Source organism: Xiphophorus hellerii, chromosome 13 (genome assembly GCF_003331165.1).
Source record: "Xiphophorus hellerii strain 12219 chromosome 13, Xiphophorus_hellerii-4.1, whole genome shotgun sequence".
NCBI classification, from domain to species: domain Eukaryota; kingdom Metazoa; phylum Chordata; class Actinopteri; order Cyprinodontiformes; family Poeciliidae; genus Xiphophorus; species Xiphophorus hellerii.
The window spans coordinates 726,576-741,795 of NC_045684.1; the positions used below are offsets into that span (position 1 = coordinate 726,576).

Here is a 15,220-nt window from a genome sequence, read left to right on the forward strand (position 1 = left end):
ACTCAATAACATTTTGCAAAGAATCTCTAATTAATGATCTGTAAGGATTTGTTTCTGCAAAGAATCTCTAATTAATGATCTGTAATGACTTAAATATGTAATGATTATGTTAATGATTAACAACAAGGAAAAGATGTGATTTATTGTCAATGAATATGAAGTTATAATCGTCTGAAATCAATTTAACAACAAGTTGAATGTGTTTACTGAGTTTTAATAGATAAAGTGAGTTATAGAATATAGAAAAGACGAATGTGCAGTACAGCCCTGAAAACAGGAAATGTCGCAAGCAGTTCTGAACAGATGGCCAAGAAGCACAGGGAGAATGGAGAAGTACGGGAAATCCCACTGTGGTCAGCAAGCAGGTTGAGAAATGTGGGGACTTTTTCATGAGACACAGCAGCCGTGAAGAAAGTCACGTAGGCCAAACCTCCCCATACACATACATGGTGGAGAAATGTATAAATACGGGCTGCAAAGAGGAACCAGTCGTTCCCAGTCCGGCGGCGCAGAAGGAGAAACAACTCACAGAGGAGCAGATTAAGCTACGGACCACACTTCAGAACCACGGGGAAGCTCGGACTTCACACCGCTAAGAAAGGACTGGGTCCCATCGCCCCATCTCTGGTTCTTTATTCGACCGCTGGTCTCGTCTCAACCCAGCATTCCCAAACTCTGCAACAAGTCTTGGAGGAAGGACAAAGGTCCCTCAGGGATAAAGAACTGGGTTTTGCAAAAGGATTCAGACCCTTTCTGCTTTGTTTCCTTTCTGAGGAGGGTTTTTCCCACACCAGGCAAAGACCTCAACCAAGGACGCAAGAAATTCCTGTTGCCAAAAGATCCACCATCTTCGGGGTATGAGTTGAATCTGCTCATTGAAATTCCATTTCAGAACGTGCGACTTAAAAGTTAGGGAAAGGAGATAGAGTAATGTGATTGTACATGTAAATCTTATTACACTGTTTTTGAACTATTTACAATTGATTATTGATCTGTATGTCGCATATCCCTGCTTAAGCTTGCTTAATAAATTTATACTATAAAATTCTGATGAGGTTGGTGGACATTGGAATTAATAGAGTCATTTAATCTTTGTCCAGTTCTTTTAATCAAGGTAAAACTAATGTACATGATTCCAGTAAATAGGAGGCTTCATAATTTCCTTTGGTGAGAGTAAATAATGACCCTGGGACTTACATCTAAGTCACTAAACATAATCTAGCCGATTCCAAGTGCAAGTTATGATTTAGAAAGTGGGCTACCGTTAACAGAAGTGGTTATTGGAATTATGCAGCTGCGAGGGCTACTCAGCTGATTGTTTCTTAACTGTAAAGGGTCATAACTTCTGGATTGGAGGTAGTTAGAGCTAGACGAATCACTTTCGCCACCAGTTTAAATAGATTATCTCTTATAGAGTACTCTTAGGGTAATACCCAGGACTCAGAGATTTTCCGGACCTGTTAGACGGAGAACTGGTCAGTAGGCAGCCCTGGGGAGTAGTGAGGAGTGGGCGGGGCTGACTATTGCAGGATAACCTTCAGGTCTAATGATGGTAAATTAGTGAAAAATTCAGTTTATTAGTGAAAAGCAGAGACGTTTCTCCAGTTTGATGAAAGCGGTTTTTAGAAATGAAAAGCAAAGCAAAGTGAGTTGAGGTGGGCTGACCTGTCTGATGGGGTACATGGACCCGATCCGGTCCAGGGAGCTGAACTTGGGCCAGTTGGTGATTTCTATCGGCTCCAGGAGGAACTGGCGCCCCCTGTAGTTGCTATGCTCACACAAAACCCAACTACACAACAAAAAGAGACCCAGTTAGATCTGCATGACCCACACACACTGCGACACACACTGCGGCACACACACACCCCGACACACACACACACACACCGAGACACACACACACACACACACCGACACACACACACACACACAGCGACGCACTGACCAGCCGCTGTTGACCTGGACCGACAGGATGTGGTCGTTGAAGCCGTCCTGGACCAGACTGGTGACCTCCGACTCGGTGGTGATCTCCCGGCCCTCCAGACCTTCGAGTCCGAACAGAGACACGGACGGCACCGACAGCGTCTGCACACACAGGAGGACGTTACCGGGACGACCGGCAGAGCGCCGGGTTCTAACCAGGAGACGCTCCTCACCATCGGCACCAGCTTGATGGAGAGCACCGAGCAGCTGGAGGGGCAGCCCATACTGGTCAGACTGGGATAGTCCTCCTCAGATAGGACATACATGTTCCCAGAGAACTGCTTGTTCTCACAGAGGACCCAGCTGGAAGACAGAGAGACACCTTGATGCTGTTCCCACTGACTGTCAGTCAATGGGAACTTTAAAGGCCAGTATTATGTTTTCCAGGCACAAGGTGCCGTTTTATAGCACATTCGGTGCTGAATTTAACATTTTGAATGTTAAATTCAGCTGTTATAAAATTGCTGTATATTGAATATGACTTGAAAGAATTAAATTTGTAATTTAATTGGGCATCTGTCTCTTTAAAAGCTCCTGCTCTTTCTGAAGCTCCGCCTCCAGAAAGTCTCCTCTATTAACCCTTTAACAACGTTTTACCAGTGTCACTCTGAGCAGCAGACACTATAACGAGCTCAGCAGGAGTTTGCTAAATGCTGCTGGCTAGTCTGAAGGAGCTGAGTGAGTTTTTTTTTGATGAAGGAACAATTGAAAGATTATGATACTGGCCCTTTAAGAGGGAAACACTGAGTCTACAGCTCTTCACTCTTTAGATTGATTAGTCTATTAAAATGTAATTTTAGCTTTTCCAGTTCATTCTCTGGGATGAACCAGCGGCCTGAACTCGATACTCCGGTTAACTGTTGTCTTTCTCACCTTCCTCTCACCACTCGACACGACCCGGTGAGGAATTTCTCTGACAGCGCCCCTTGGCTGTGGTGAAACACAAGGCATTCGCCCCGGAAGTCTGGTTCAGAGTAGAGGATGATCTGGAGGAGAGGAGAATCGATTAGGTCCGAAATGAGTGAAGAAGCAGAAAGTTGCTGCAAAAAGGAGCAGATTGCCCGAACACTAAAATATAAAATAAATCAGGATTTTAAGGCTTGTTTGTGTTGAAAATGTGTAGCTTAGTTCATTAATATTTCCATAGAGGAAAGTTCCATCTTTTCATATTTGAACTGACAAAGTTGGTCGCAAAGAGCAGTCTAACTCTACAACGAGTTTCCAGGAAACAGCTTTTATTTTGGTAGTCCACTTCCGGTTATCTGTGAATTTACATTTTAGCTCAATATTTAGCTCTAAGCTAATTAAAGATGTAATTTAGGACTACATATTTAGTTTGAAAATTAAATATGTAGTTTGAACCCAGATAATCAATTTACTAACTAAATATTTAGTTTACAATCCCCAACTAAATACTTAGATTGGAGCTAAATATTTAGTTTATTTACTTCCCAATATGTATTTTAACACCAATCCATTCGTGAAATGGAGATAAAACTGCCATAAACACGCGACACATCCCGGTTCTGATCCGAAGATGGACGTCGTCCACCACTCACCTCGTCTCTGGGGCCGGAGGATTCAGCTGGAGCCTGAAACACAACGACATACGAGTGAAACCAGCGGCACTGTGAGCGACCCGGGTCGCTGGACTGGTTCTCACCGGTAAGATGGGCTGGACCGAGCAGACCCGGGTGTCCTGGGAGCCCCAGTCAGCACAGTTGTTGTAGAAGCCTTTCTCCAGGATGTATTGGTTCCCTGAGAAGTCCACATGGGAGTAGGCGATCCACCTGGGGGGTCAGAGAGTCAGGCGAGTCAGTTGACGGCCGAGTTCGGCGCCTGGAGTCGCAGAAGAAGAACCTACGCTCCGCTGAGGACGTGGATAGAGCGGGTGGAGGTTTTATAGTCGAAGAGCTCTACGTCAGGGATGGCCTCCGTCACCTCGAAGGTCTTCTCCTCCGTCACGCCCTGCTCCTCCTCAGGCTGCTCGAACATCACCATCACCGGGTCCGCCAGGTCCTGGAAACAGGAAGTGAATTCTGAGCAGCTCCTCCTACACAGATGTTAAGATGGCCGACCGTATGGAAACCAGGGATGCAAGCAATCAAGTAATCAAGATTAGTTGTTTTTTATACTATAAACCTTTAGTCAACTACTAATCAGTTCCATTCAAATAATAACGTCCGCTTACACTCTTTTTCTCAGTGTTGTAATTTGGCCTCCATCCAGCAGGAGGAGCTGCTGGCCATTCTAAAGCCGAGCCAGTTAATACAGAAACAAAGATGGCAGCCACACCAGAAGGGGAAAGAGAAGAGGAGTGGAAAATAGTTTTTATCCAATTCTGTTTTGAAATATAAACTCTGAACAACATCCTGATGTTTCACTGCAATATCATCCAGCAGCGCCGCGTCAGCAACTCCATCAGAAACGATTCATTTGCTATGAAGGCAGACAGAAAAGAGGAGGGGATAACTGGAAAAAATGTAAACCTGATGGAAAAAATGTAACATCAATAAGCAAGGCTAATTTTTAGGGCTGTTGTAAGTTAATGCACTTCATGGGGAAAAGTTTTAACTCAAGATTGACCACGGGCAGTACAATTATTTTATCCTTTTTATATTTCTACTCAGCAACTCAAGAGGTTCCTGTGTTGTTATATTTTAAATACGTTTAGGTTTAATCATGTGAAAAAAAATCACAATTCTCTGTTTATTCAGTAACTGTTTAATACAATTCACACAAAATTATGTTAAAATTAAAGGAAATGGTCACTTATCAATTAGTCATTAGTTGACCGGTAAGATTGTTAAACTTTAGATGAACTCATTAGTCGATAACTTACATCCGTAATGACACGGGAAAGACATGGGAAACGTGGACCTACCGCCCGGATGATCCTGACGGAGCGCAGCTCAGAGTCGCAGCCCCCCCACACCCTCCAGTCGTGGTACTCGCCCTCCTCCAGCAGGTACTGGTGACCGCGGAAACCCTCCTTCTCGTATCCCACCCAGCTGGAGCGGCAGAGGCAGACAGAGCTGGTCAGACTGGTCTGGGGTCAAATCTTACCACGTTCCATCAGTGCTTCACTCACATTCCTCCCAGGACCTTCAGGGAGCCCAGGCTGGCCATGAAGAGGTTCTGCTGGCGGTCCGTCCGGCTCATGAAGTCCCTCATGTTGGAGGAGATGGTCCTGGATTTCCCAGAGAAGTACGGCTTCTCGTAGATCACCATCTGAGGACAGAGGGGGACCGACGGGGACAGTCAGGACGCCAGCTAGCTGGAAGCTGCAGGATCTAACCAGACACTGCTGCAGGTTCTCACCTTGGGTTCGCTCATGTTCTCCACCCGAGGTTCTCCCTGTCACAGAACCGAGCTCAGGTTATCACCGTCAGCAGCACAAGGCCGGGCTTCAGCAGGAGTACTCACCACTTTGAGGGGATGCACTGAGCCCACGTAGGGCTGCTCCACCCCCCAGGCCGCAGGGTTAGAGTAGCCCCCCACCTCCAGGATGCGGGGGACGCCCTGGAAGAAGGGCTGAGCGAAGACCAGCCAGCTGAGGAGCGGAACAACATCTGGGTCAGAACCCGTCACAAGACAGAAACCCACCTGTCCTCTCAGGGCGGCTCACTCACAGCCCGGCGTTCACGATGATGGAGTTGGCTTTGATGGGAAACCCGAAGATCCTGGCGTCCTCCGCCGTGTCCCGGAAAACCACCTTCTTCCCCTCCGCGTTCTCCTCTGGGAAGAGACAGATCTCTGGAACGCTGTAGTCCTGAGGAGACACACGGAGCAGATCCCACAGAGGTCACCGAACGTCCCACAGAGGTCACCGAACGTCCCACAGAGGTTAGAGAAGATGAACAAAGTCTGATAGATGTCAGAGAAGATGGAGAGTGTTTTCTCCTTCCTTCCACAGGTAGGAAAATGTCTGAGAAGGTTCTAGTAGAACCGGGTTGATGAAAACTGCTTTCCAATTTTTTTTTCCCATTCTGACATGAAAACTTGTAATTCTGAGATTAAATATTTTTTTTATTCCTAGTGGAATAAAAATAATCCTCTTCCAAATCGATCAGCTCAATAGTTCAGACGGTCACAGTCCCTTTAAATCTGCAGGCTGCAGGTTCTCAATGGGGCTACTAGATGGTGCTGGAACATGTCACAGCCTGGACCAGGTCTGATGTTCTGCTCCTAGACCAACTGGAGTTATCAGACCAGAAGCTCACAGACCTACTCTTCCTCCTCTTCCTCTGTTTAAACTGAAGGATGAAGATCATCTGCAGCTCAGACTGACGGCAGGAGGACAAACGGGAATAAAAGCTCCCTGCTGCTCACCTCACAGGTCTGAAAGGAAGATGTTCCAGCTACCTGCTCAGCTTTAGCCTGATGACCAGCAGATGGCGCTCTAAGTCAGCCTGTCCTCCCAGCCCACAGCATCACCCCTCCGTGTCTGTGTGTTGGAAGGAGAAGTGAAGCCGTCTCACCCTGACCGCTCTGCGAATCGATCCGATGATGAACTTCTGGGTCGGTTTCTCCTTGCTCTGCTCCTCCGTTTCTCCGTTCTTCTTCTCCTCTTCCTGTCCGTTCTGCAGCGCCTCCTCAAGTGGGCTAAAGGGACAGGTGAGCTCCACGTCTCCCTCGTCCAGGGCGATCTTCTCCCCTTTAAAGTCGGGCTTTTCATAGAGAACCCACCTGCAGGAGAGCAGCCAGCTGTTAGAACGTGCTGCCTGTCTGAGGTCAAAGGTTAACATGTCAGTTGTCACTCCAGGATCAACGAGCAATCAGCTGTGAACCGGCGGAGTAAAAATGAAGTGTGACAGGTCGGGTTGGATCGAACAATCCCCTGGCTGAGTGACATGGAGACGCTCCACACCCACAGTTCAGGAGAAATGAGGCGTGGCGCGTCCTCCATGTTTACACGGCACGAAGTTTGTGAATCAGGAGCCAAACGAGGCGCCGGAATGAGGAAGACCAGCAGCTTGATGGCGTTTAATTATAGCCAATCATCTTTATGACCGTCAACCTGATCTTCCAGATAAACTGTCTGAACCACCTGGGATTACCAGACGCCATACCGACCTGGATATGACAGAATATTACAGATTAATGTTATAGATTCAGAACCAAGAGATGTTCGAGTAAAATCTGAGAAATAATCGAATCTCCTCAGTTTCATCCCCCAGACGCCTGAACCGATGCAGAGCCGTTTCATCCAAGACTGAATCAATCAATAAATATTTCTGTTAACAAATAAATGAAGTTTAATAAATGTCTCTACGTCCGGACCCGTGTCGGACCCGTTCGAACCCGTTTGGACCCGTGTGCGGCGGCTCACCCTCCTCGGACCACCCTGATGGAGATAGTGTCCTGCAGCTCCCAGGACGTGGCGTCCATGACGTCTCCGCGGATCTCCATCCTGCGGCCGCACATTCCCGGCCGGTCGAAGATGTAAATCTGTTGAGAGGAGGTCAGAGGTCACTGACATTGATATTCCAGAGACAGTTCTGATCTGGCATTATGAGACCCGTCAGCGCTGGGAAAAGACAAAAACTTTAATATCAAACACAAAGAACCTGAAAAGTATTCATCCCCGACCCGCTGCTGATAACTGGTAGTGATTCTCTAACGTCACCCTGGATGACCTTTGACCCGGTCTGCATTGCTGAATCGATTTAATTCACACATTGGAGAGTTGAAGGTCAGCATCTCACTCAGATTTAGGTCCTGACTTTGACTAGGCCACTCCAGATCCTTTATTTCTGCCCATTTAAAGGCCGACTTGCTGGTGTTCCTTGGATCATCGTCCTGTAGCCGTGATGAAGTCATGAACCTGCTGCTGAATGTGATCTTCTATTTAGCAGAGTCAGTTAAAGTGACTCGGTGGGAAGCAGCTGTGCTGGTGTTCAGCTGCAGCAGCCTGCGTCGCAGCGGCAGCAGCATGCTCCAGCAGGCCTGATGCTTTAATAACAGAAACAGGTCCCGGCTCTGCGAGCGCTGTGGTTTTCAGCTGCAGATGATTTGGTTGAACCAGTTTTTCTGATAAAGACCCGCCTCACACCCAACACCTCCACCCGGTGGGAAAGTCTGACTGAAGCTAAAGGTCTGCAGGGAAAACATTTGATGGTTTTTATCTGGAGGTTTTCTGGAGTCAGAATCTGCGAAGCGGCCATCTTGTCTTCACCGTTCTGATCAGGATTGACCTTGGGTCGAGTTTATTCCACGTTTCCAGACGTTATTGTAATAATCTGGGTCATAAATTAAAAACAGAGCCATAAACCATCCAGAGATTCAGATAGACATCTGCAGCCTGAAGAAACGCGTCCAGAGGAGACGAGGAGCTCACTCTGTTCCTTTAACTACACCGCACCAGCTGTGGAGCATGGTGGTGGCAGCATCATACTGTGGGCCTGCTGCACTGCCAGGGGTTCTGTACAACCTGAGGCCATAATGAGGCGAGGTCTTTAACTAGACCACAAACCAGCAGCTGGATGGTTGGATAAAGAACCTGAACTGGTTCAGTGACTGGGAGCCTGAACTGGTCGCAGATTTTCTCTCTTTAGTGGCTAAAGTCTGAACGGGACAGAGAAGGTCTTCCTTCCACTGACTTTCTTCCTGTCAATCAGCTTTACCATTTTATTGTTCTGGAACCAGTCTAACCATTTGGACTAACTGGTGGAACTCACCTTTCCTGGTCGCGGGTTCAGCTTCCCGTGTTCCTTCTCCTTGGTGAGCTGCAGACAAACAGAAACATTTCAGGATCAATCATCATCAGTTTGATCCGAACCACCTGAGCCTGGAAGAAGGTTCCTAAGGCTCAGCTGGAGCAGCAGGAGTGTTTCTGGGTCCAGTTTGTTCAGGTGAGAGGGTCCGGTGTCATTGGGATTGGGTTTCGGACCCGGAGGCCCGGCTCCCCGTATCAACTCTCGCTGCTCTGACTTTATCTGGATTAATCTGAAGAGGCTGAGACATTTTCATCTGTCAGCCTCTGAGGTTCCTCTGGTTTCATGCTCAACACGTTCCTGCTCATGCATGAAGTGGAAGTGAAGCTGTAAAGCTGCTTCCTGGACCGAGCCGTCCATCAGAATCAACCTGCTGATGTTGGTAGAAAAACCGGATCTCAGCTGCTGACTGACAGACGGTCAGACAATGGAGCAGTTCCCTCCACATTCCTCGGTCTCACGGCTCGCTCGTCAGGACCCAAACTACACAACCTGCTTCTGGTTCGGATTCTGACCGGGTCCAGAGGAACGGCGCAGCAGCTTCAGAGCTGAAACCAGCATAGCAAAGCTGCACTATTCCCGCCTGCGGCCAGAGAAAATGCTGCTTTAGCAGAAGCAGGCGGACGGAGGTGTGATGAAGACACGTGGTTCTGAGGAATGCTCTCCCTGTCACCTCGTCTTCCACCTCGCCGAGCAGAGCAGAGCAGAGGATGAATACGAAGGAGAGGCGCGGCTGCGTCTCTGCAGGATCAGGCAGATAGCTGCTGCGGGTGTGGACGACTCTGACAATATTTATCTAGACCTGAAGCACGAAACGTTCTGCAGGATCCCAGCAGCTGCTTTACATTCTGATATCGGCCTTTCACTGCTGCATGCTGCACATCGGGGACCTCAGAGCATTCATAAAGCCGATGTCGCTGCAACCTCCCAGTGTTTTCATATAATAGAGTGCAGATAATTGAATATTTCAGCAAAATCTTTCACATGTGGAGACAAGAACCCAACGTGGCACAGACGTTCCCACAGGGTTTGATTTTTACTTTTTGTTTTTTAAACAAAAAACGTTAGTTAGTGAAAAGTTCAAGATGGTCCACAAGGAGAATTTACTATTTCACTACGTTTACAAACATTTATTACTGATGAATACTTTGGGTATCAAGTTATGTACAATTGGACCCATAGGAACCATATTTACATTTTGCATGCAGACTAGGGTTGATTTGGAAAATTAATTTTTGCTCTGAAATCACAAATTAGATGAATGTGTCTGATGTCAAATTATAGCCTACATATTTTGAACCACAGAGTTTTTTTTCTTCTGGTGGGCATTTTTCAAAATGGCCACCATGGTTATAATGGAGAATGTATGTTTGACATGGTGAAGGCCACAGCTAGACAGCAGAAGCCAACAATACACTGCTGAACATAAAAATGACAGGAAGCTAATGCAAAATGCATTAAATAAATTAGCAGAAGCTAACACTAAGCACATAAAAAAATTAACCCACATGGGTTCCCAGTCCCTAAACTAGGGATGTGATTATTTTTCTAATCACATAGAAAAATAGCAGAAGCTAATGCTAAATCACTAAATGCATAAAAAAAAAAGTTAGTGGATGCTAACGCTAACCATTAAGACACGAGTCTTCATGTCCTTCCAGTTGACTGTGGGGAGACTCACCAACAGAAAAGTCTTTAGTTTCTGATTGTGCTACATATTATTACTTTAAAGTTGTATGAACAGGATGTGAAAACATGATGTGACATAAAGTTCATCCAAATTATGAAAATGGGTGACATTTTATGGCAATAATTGGTTCAAAGGCTCAAAAAGGTTAGCCATCTTGAAAAATGGCTGTCATCCTGAAGTTCAAGTGGCTGATGGGAAATATGAAAAACATACAACCTGAATTTTTATGCTTGTTTGGGGACTTGACAGAGTTTTACAGTAACATGCTGCTTTATGAATAGATCATCCATCAACCACGGAGCAGAACCTCCCTCCTGTCTGAGTCCAACTGCAGACCAGTTCTAGTTTGACCCGAGGGCAGGTTCTGCTCAGGTTTTACATTCGGATTTTGGGTCAGGTTCTGCTCAGGTTGTGTTGCAGTGAAACTACACATCTCCAGTCAGGGTGGGTAATCATTACTGTCTGTTAAATGATTTTTGGATCAGAAGGTTCCTTCCTGGCCCCAGACGGACGCAGCAGGACGTGTGCAGACGTGTGCGCCACACGCAGACACACCTTCAGCTGCCTAATTACATCTGAGTTGCTCGGAGCGAAGAAGAAGTTTGGATCAAGCTGCAGCCGTTTCTGGAACCTGTTTTTACATTTCTGTTTAACACAACAGAAGCTCCATAATTGTGTCATAAACACAGATGGGAACAAACTGTTTACAGCCAACGACGGACTTGATCCCATCCCACTGAGTGACGATGTGAAGAGCTGAGGGACGTTTTAATCTGCAGAATGAAATGATCGCGCTTCGGAAATTCACTGAAATCTGAATCAGAGAGGCTTCACCTGCTTCTAACTTTCCTGTGCAGACCAATAATTCACATTCACTCATGCTGCAGTACTCACATAGGCGTCTGGGAAGGCTCGATACTTGGACATCAGGTTGCTGTCTGGTTCATCTTGCTGGTTCTGGAGCTGGGACCCTCTGGGAACGCTGTTGAATTGGGACCCTGCCTGAATGCTGCTAAACTGTGGCCCTCCAGACAAACTGCTGAACTGTGGCCCTCTAGACAAACTGCTAAACTGTGGCCCTCCAGACAAACTGCTAAACTGTGGCCCTCCAGACAAACTGCTAAACTGTGGCCCTCCAGACAAACTGCTAAACTGTGGCCCTCCAGACAAACTGCTGAACTGTGGCCCTCCAGACAAACTGCTAAACTGTGGCCCTCCAGACAAACTGCTGAACTGTGGCCCTCCAGACAAACTGCTGAACAAGGATGCCTGTGATAGCCCCTCATAGCTGATGCTCCTCCGTAGGACCCCGGGGCCCTGGCTGAACAGGTGGGGCTCTGAGATGGTGGGGGTCCGGTGAGGGTCGATGGAGCCGGTGGGGCTGAGCAAACGGGTGGGGCTGTTGGAGGTGGGAGAGCCCAGGATCAAGGAGGACGATCGGCTGATCCTGGAGGAGCTGGCGTCTCCGTTCAGGGATGAAGAGGAGTTGACAAGGAAGGAGAGGCGCTCCAGTCGGGACCCCGCTGCGTCCCCAACAGGCCCCGCCTCACCAGTCTCGCTCAGTCTCATTCCCAGGGTTCCCGTGTCCGGCAGGGAGCTGAACAGCGGCCGGTGGGCGGTCCCGTTTTCCAGCTTCTGGTCAGAGTTTGAGGAGCGGTAAGAGCCGAAGAGGACACTGTTGTCGAGGCGGGAGCCGGTGGTGGGAGACAAAGGATCGCCGTTCCCATTGTGCAGCGAGGAAGTCAGTTCCTGGGGAAGGAAGAGGACAAGGTCTGAGATCGGATTGGAAACAGTTCCAACATTTACCTCCGGACTCTGACCGCCTGTTGATCTAAAGTTTCCTGAATTCTAGAGCAGGAATCAAGATCAGTTTCAATCATTTTATCAAAGATTAAGTCAGATGTCTTCTGGTTCCACAGTCAAGGTGCTGCTATGGAGAAAGTGCGATCGCCCCAACATTTGCGTTTAGTACGCGGAACACTAAGAAGGAAATGATTATCAGTTCTCAGAGACCGAATGCGGATGAAAAGCTCTTTGACTCTGAAAAATGAGAAGGAGCAAAGCCTTCAAGGGCTTTAAAAGCAAATAAGAGCTTAAAATCGATTCTAAAACAAACGGGAAGACAATGTAAAGACGACAAGACGGGTGTAAAGTGGTCTGAAAGTGTTGGTTGAAAGGCAAACCACTGCATTCTGCACAAGGCGGTTCAAAGATGTCTGGGGTACACCAACACAATAAAATCATTAACAGCTTTCTCCAAGTCGCAATGATTTAAGAAAGGCTTAACCTTCCTTAAAAGAAGACAAAAGTCTAGAATGGACAATAGATGCAATTTGATTGTCAAAGGCAACTCAGATTTTTTACGTGGTCACTATAGTAGTAGTCAAATTTCCCAGACCAGTAGCAGCTTCATCAACAAACAGGATCCACTCTGTTCTTTGGTCATTAGGAACAGAAAGTTCTGGTTCAACCACTGTTTGATTGCAGGGATGCAAATAAGGAGAGAAAGCAGAGGCTTGCTGCATCCTGGCCTTATTGGTGGGTAAATTTGTAGGTCGGCTGCATAACAATAAAATTTACCATTGTGGCAGTTTCTAATAGATTCCAACTGCAACATATGCAAAGAAAACAAAAGACGGGTTGTAAAGTCAAAGCTCGGATATTTCCCACAGAACCAGAAGAAAGCATCAGAAATGAGCCTCAGCTGGATAAACTGAGCAGATAGAGTTTGAGGGAGAGTACGGGGTACCTGGCTCTTCATCAGCTCCATTGGGGAGCGGGCGTCTCTGGAGATGTTCCTCTTCAGGCCCAGGTCCAATGGCAGGGTGTACAGCTGGTTCTGGGGCTCCTCTGTCCTCTGGGGGGTGCTACGGACAAAGGGACTGCCCATGTCCTCTCTAATGGGGGACAGGGTGGAGATGACGGGGTTCCCCGAGTCCTCTCTGATGGGGGACAGGGTGGAGACCAGTGGAGGAGGAGCTGCTCGCACGCCGGTGCTCCGGGGCCTCTGAGAGGGCCCCATGCTCCTCAGGGTGTCCACCAGGTTGTCCATGTCGTTGACGGGGGAGTCGACGTCGGGGGACGTTGGGGGGTCAGGGGTCAGGTCCACCAGGGTGGCCTTGAAGACTCCGGTGAAGAAGGAGGAGTCGTCTTCGGTGCTGCAGGAGGACGCAGAGAGCGGCTCCAGCTCCCACCTCGACTTCCTCCACTCAGTCTCTCCTTTCAGCCGCTCGTCCTCTTCACCTGCAGGAGCAGCTGACTCCTCCCCCTCCTCCAGCAGGCTCCGCCTCCACTCCCCGCCTCCAGCGGGGCTCAGGTACACAGAGCTGTCCGAGGAGCTGAAGTGTGAGGAAGGTTCATCGTCTTCAGGGAGAGGGGCCCTGCTGGATTTAAACTGAGTCACGCCCTGAAAACGGTTCTTCCACTTGTACTCTGGTTCCGGATCGTCTGGCTTGGGCGTGCTGCTGGTTTCCATGGTAACCAGGGACACTTTGTGGAAGCGGGGTTTGGGTTCTTCCTCTCTGAGAGGAGACGGGTTCTTCAGGGTCAGCTTGGTGCTCAGGTTGCTGTAGCCTGAACTCATCCTGTCATCTGGTTCTGGTTCTGGTTCTGGAGGCTGGCAGCTGGAGAGACACAGAGAGAAAGGAAGTGATGACACAGTGGTCACATGATCAGACTAGTCCAGAGTTCCCCATTCAGAACCATTCCTATAAGGCTCGGGTTCTGCATCCTGACCCGGTCCAAGGAACAGAACCAGCAGGGAGCAGCAGCTGGGAGGATTGGTTAGATAAGCAAAACTCAGTCAGCTGACAGAACCGGGAAGCTTTAAGCAAACAACCCCTCCCACATGGACCTCAGGAAGAACCCGAACAGAACCGGACCAGAACCTGAGCTCAGACTGTCACGACTGGATCTGTGGGAGGTTCTGTCTCCTCCTGTCAGGTTTCATTTCTCTAGCAGAACCAACACTGTTTAGTTTGTGTTGGATCCAAATGTTCTGACTCAGAACTTCTGGAAAACAAATGAATCTATAAATAAATTACTGAGCTGCAGGAACTGGCGGTTCTGACCCAAATGAGAACTTTTAAAATGACTGAAAACATATTAAATTAAAATATTATAAAGTAAAAATAAATCAGATTTCTTTTGGTTTTTTTTGGGGGGGGGGGTCCAGAACCAAACAGGAGTTGGTTTCCAGTGGTTCTGGTTCCCAACAGAACCACCTCTCTGAACAGGTGAAAGCCTCAGTTAAAGGTTAAAGGTCATGACCTCTTCTCTTCAGAAAGCTGAACAAGGAGGATTGGACCTTTATTCCAGAAGGAGGTTCTACTTCCTGTTGGCTCGGATCACATCATATCTTCATTAACGTTTTTTCTGTTTTCAGCCCCATTTAATCAGTTATTCTGACGATTCATCGATTAATTGGATTTTTAAAAATTAGGACTTTCTGCAGATTTCTCATGTAATAATTTGAGCCGTTTTTATATACAATACTAGAAATGCATCAAAAGATGAAAGAAAAAAAATCAACATTTTATTGCCTAAAATGCAATAGCAGCAGATCCTTTAGGGCAGTGGTCCCCAACCACCGGTCCGCGGACCAATTGGTACCGGGCCGCGCAAGAAATAACGAACTACTTCCGGATCTTTTATTTTGAAAATCCTAAACCAGTTTTACCGGTTACGTCTAGTGCGTCAAAATTGAGCCAATTGAATGAATAACAAAACAACACAGGAGTACTGCACGCGCGCCCCCACCCCCCACAACAGCATCGGACTTGATACTTACGACCCCCCCGGTCCGCGCGACTAGAAAGGTTGGGGACCACTG

The 15,220-nt window shown here is 47.6% G+C and overlaps 1 protein-coding gene across 2 annotated transcripts in view; it reads right to left on the reverse strand.

Annotated features, from left to right (window-relative positions):
- The window catches only part of crybg2 (crystallin beta-gamma domain containing 2), a 30,868-nt gene that overhangs the window by 2,874 nt on the left and 12,774 nt on the right, over positions 1-15,220 (reverse strand). Inside the window, exons 5-22 of one of the 2 annotated variants that reach the window (XM_032581014.1) lie at positions 13,139-14,012; positions 11,469-12,138; positions 11,284-11,414; positions 8,664-8,711; positions 7,316-7,434; positions 6,465-6,672; positions 5,616-5,755; positions 5,410-5,536; positions 5,305-5,340; positions 5,075-5,214; positions 4,868-4,994; positions 3,848-4,002; positions 3,647-3,773; positions 3,543-3,575; positions 2,857-2,969; positions 2,157-2,286; positions 1,946-2,085; positions 1,666-1,789 (exon numbers count right to left, since the gene is read on the reverse strand). In XM_032581014.1, coding sequence (XP_032436905.1) covers positions 1,666-1,789; positions 1,946-2,085; positions 2,157-2,286; positions 2,857-2,969; positions 3,543-3,575; positions 3,647-3,773; positions 3,848-4,002; positions 4,868-4,994; positions 5,075-5,214; positions 5,305-5,340; positions 5,410-5,536; positions 5,616-5,755; positions 6,465-6,672; positions 7,316-7,434; positions 8,664-8,711; positions 11,284-11,414; positions 11,469-12,138; positions 13,139-14,012 — 3,442 coding nt within the window. Of the gene's footprint in view, positions 1-1,665; positions 1,790-1,945; positions 2,086-2,156; positions 2,287-2,856; positions 2,970-3,542; positions 3,576-3,646; positions 3,774-3,847; positions 4,003-4,867; positions 4,995-5,074; positions 5,215-5,304; positions 5,341-5,409; positions 5,537-5,615; positions 5,756-6,464; positions 6,673-7,315; positions 7,435-8,663; positions 8,712-11,283; positions 12,139-13,138; positions 14,013-15,220 lie in introns of both variants that reach the window. The other variant, XM_032581013.1, reaches the window with a different exon arrangement.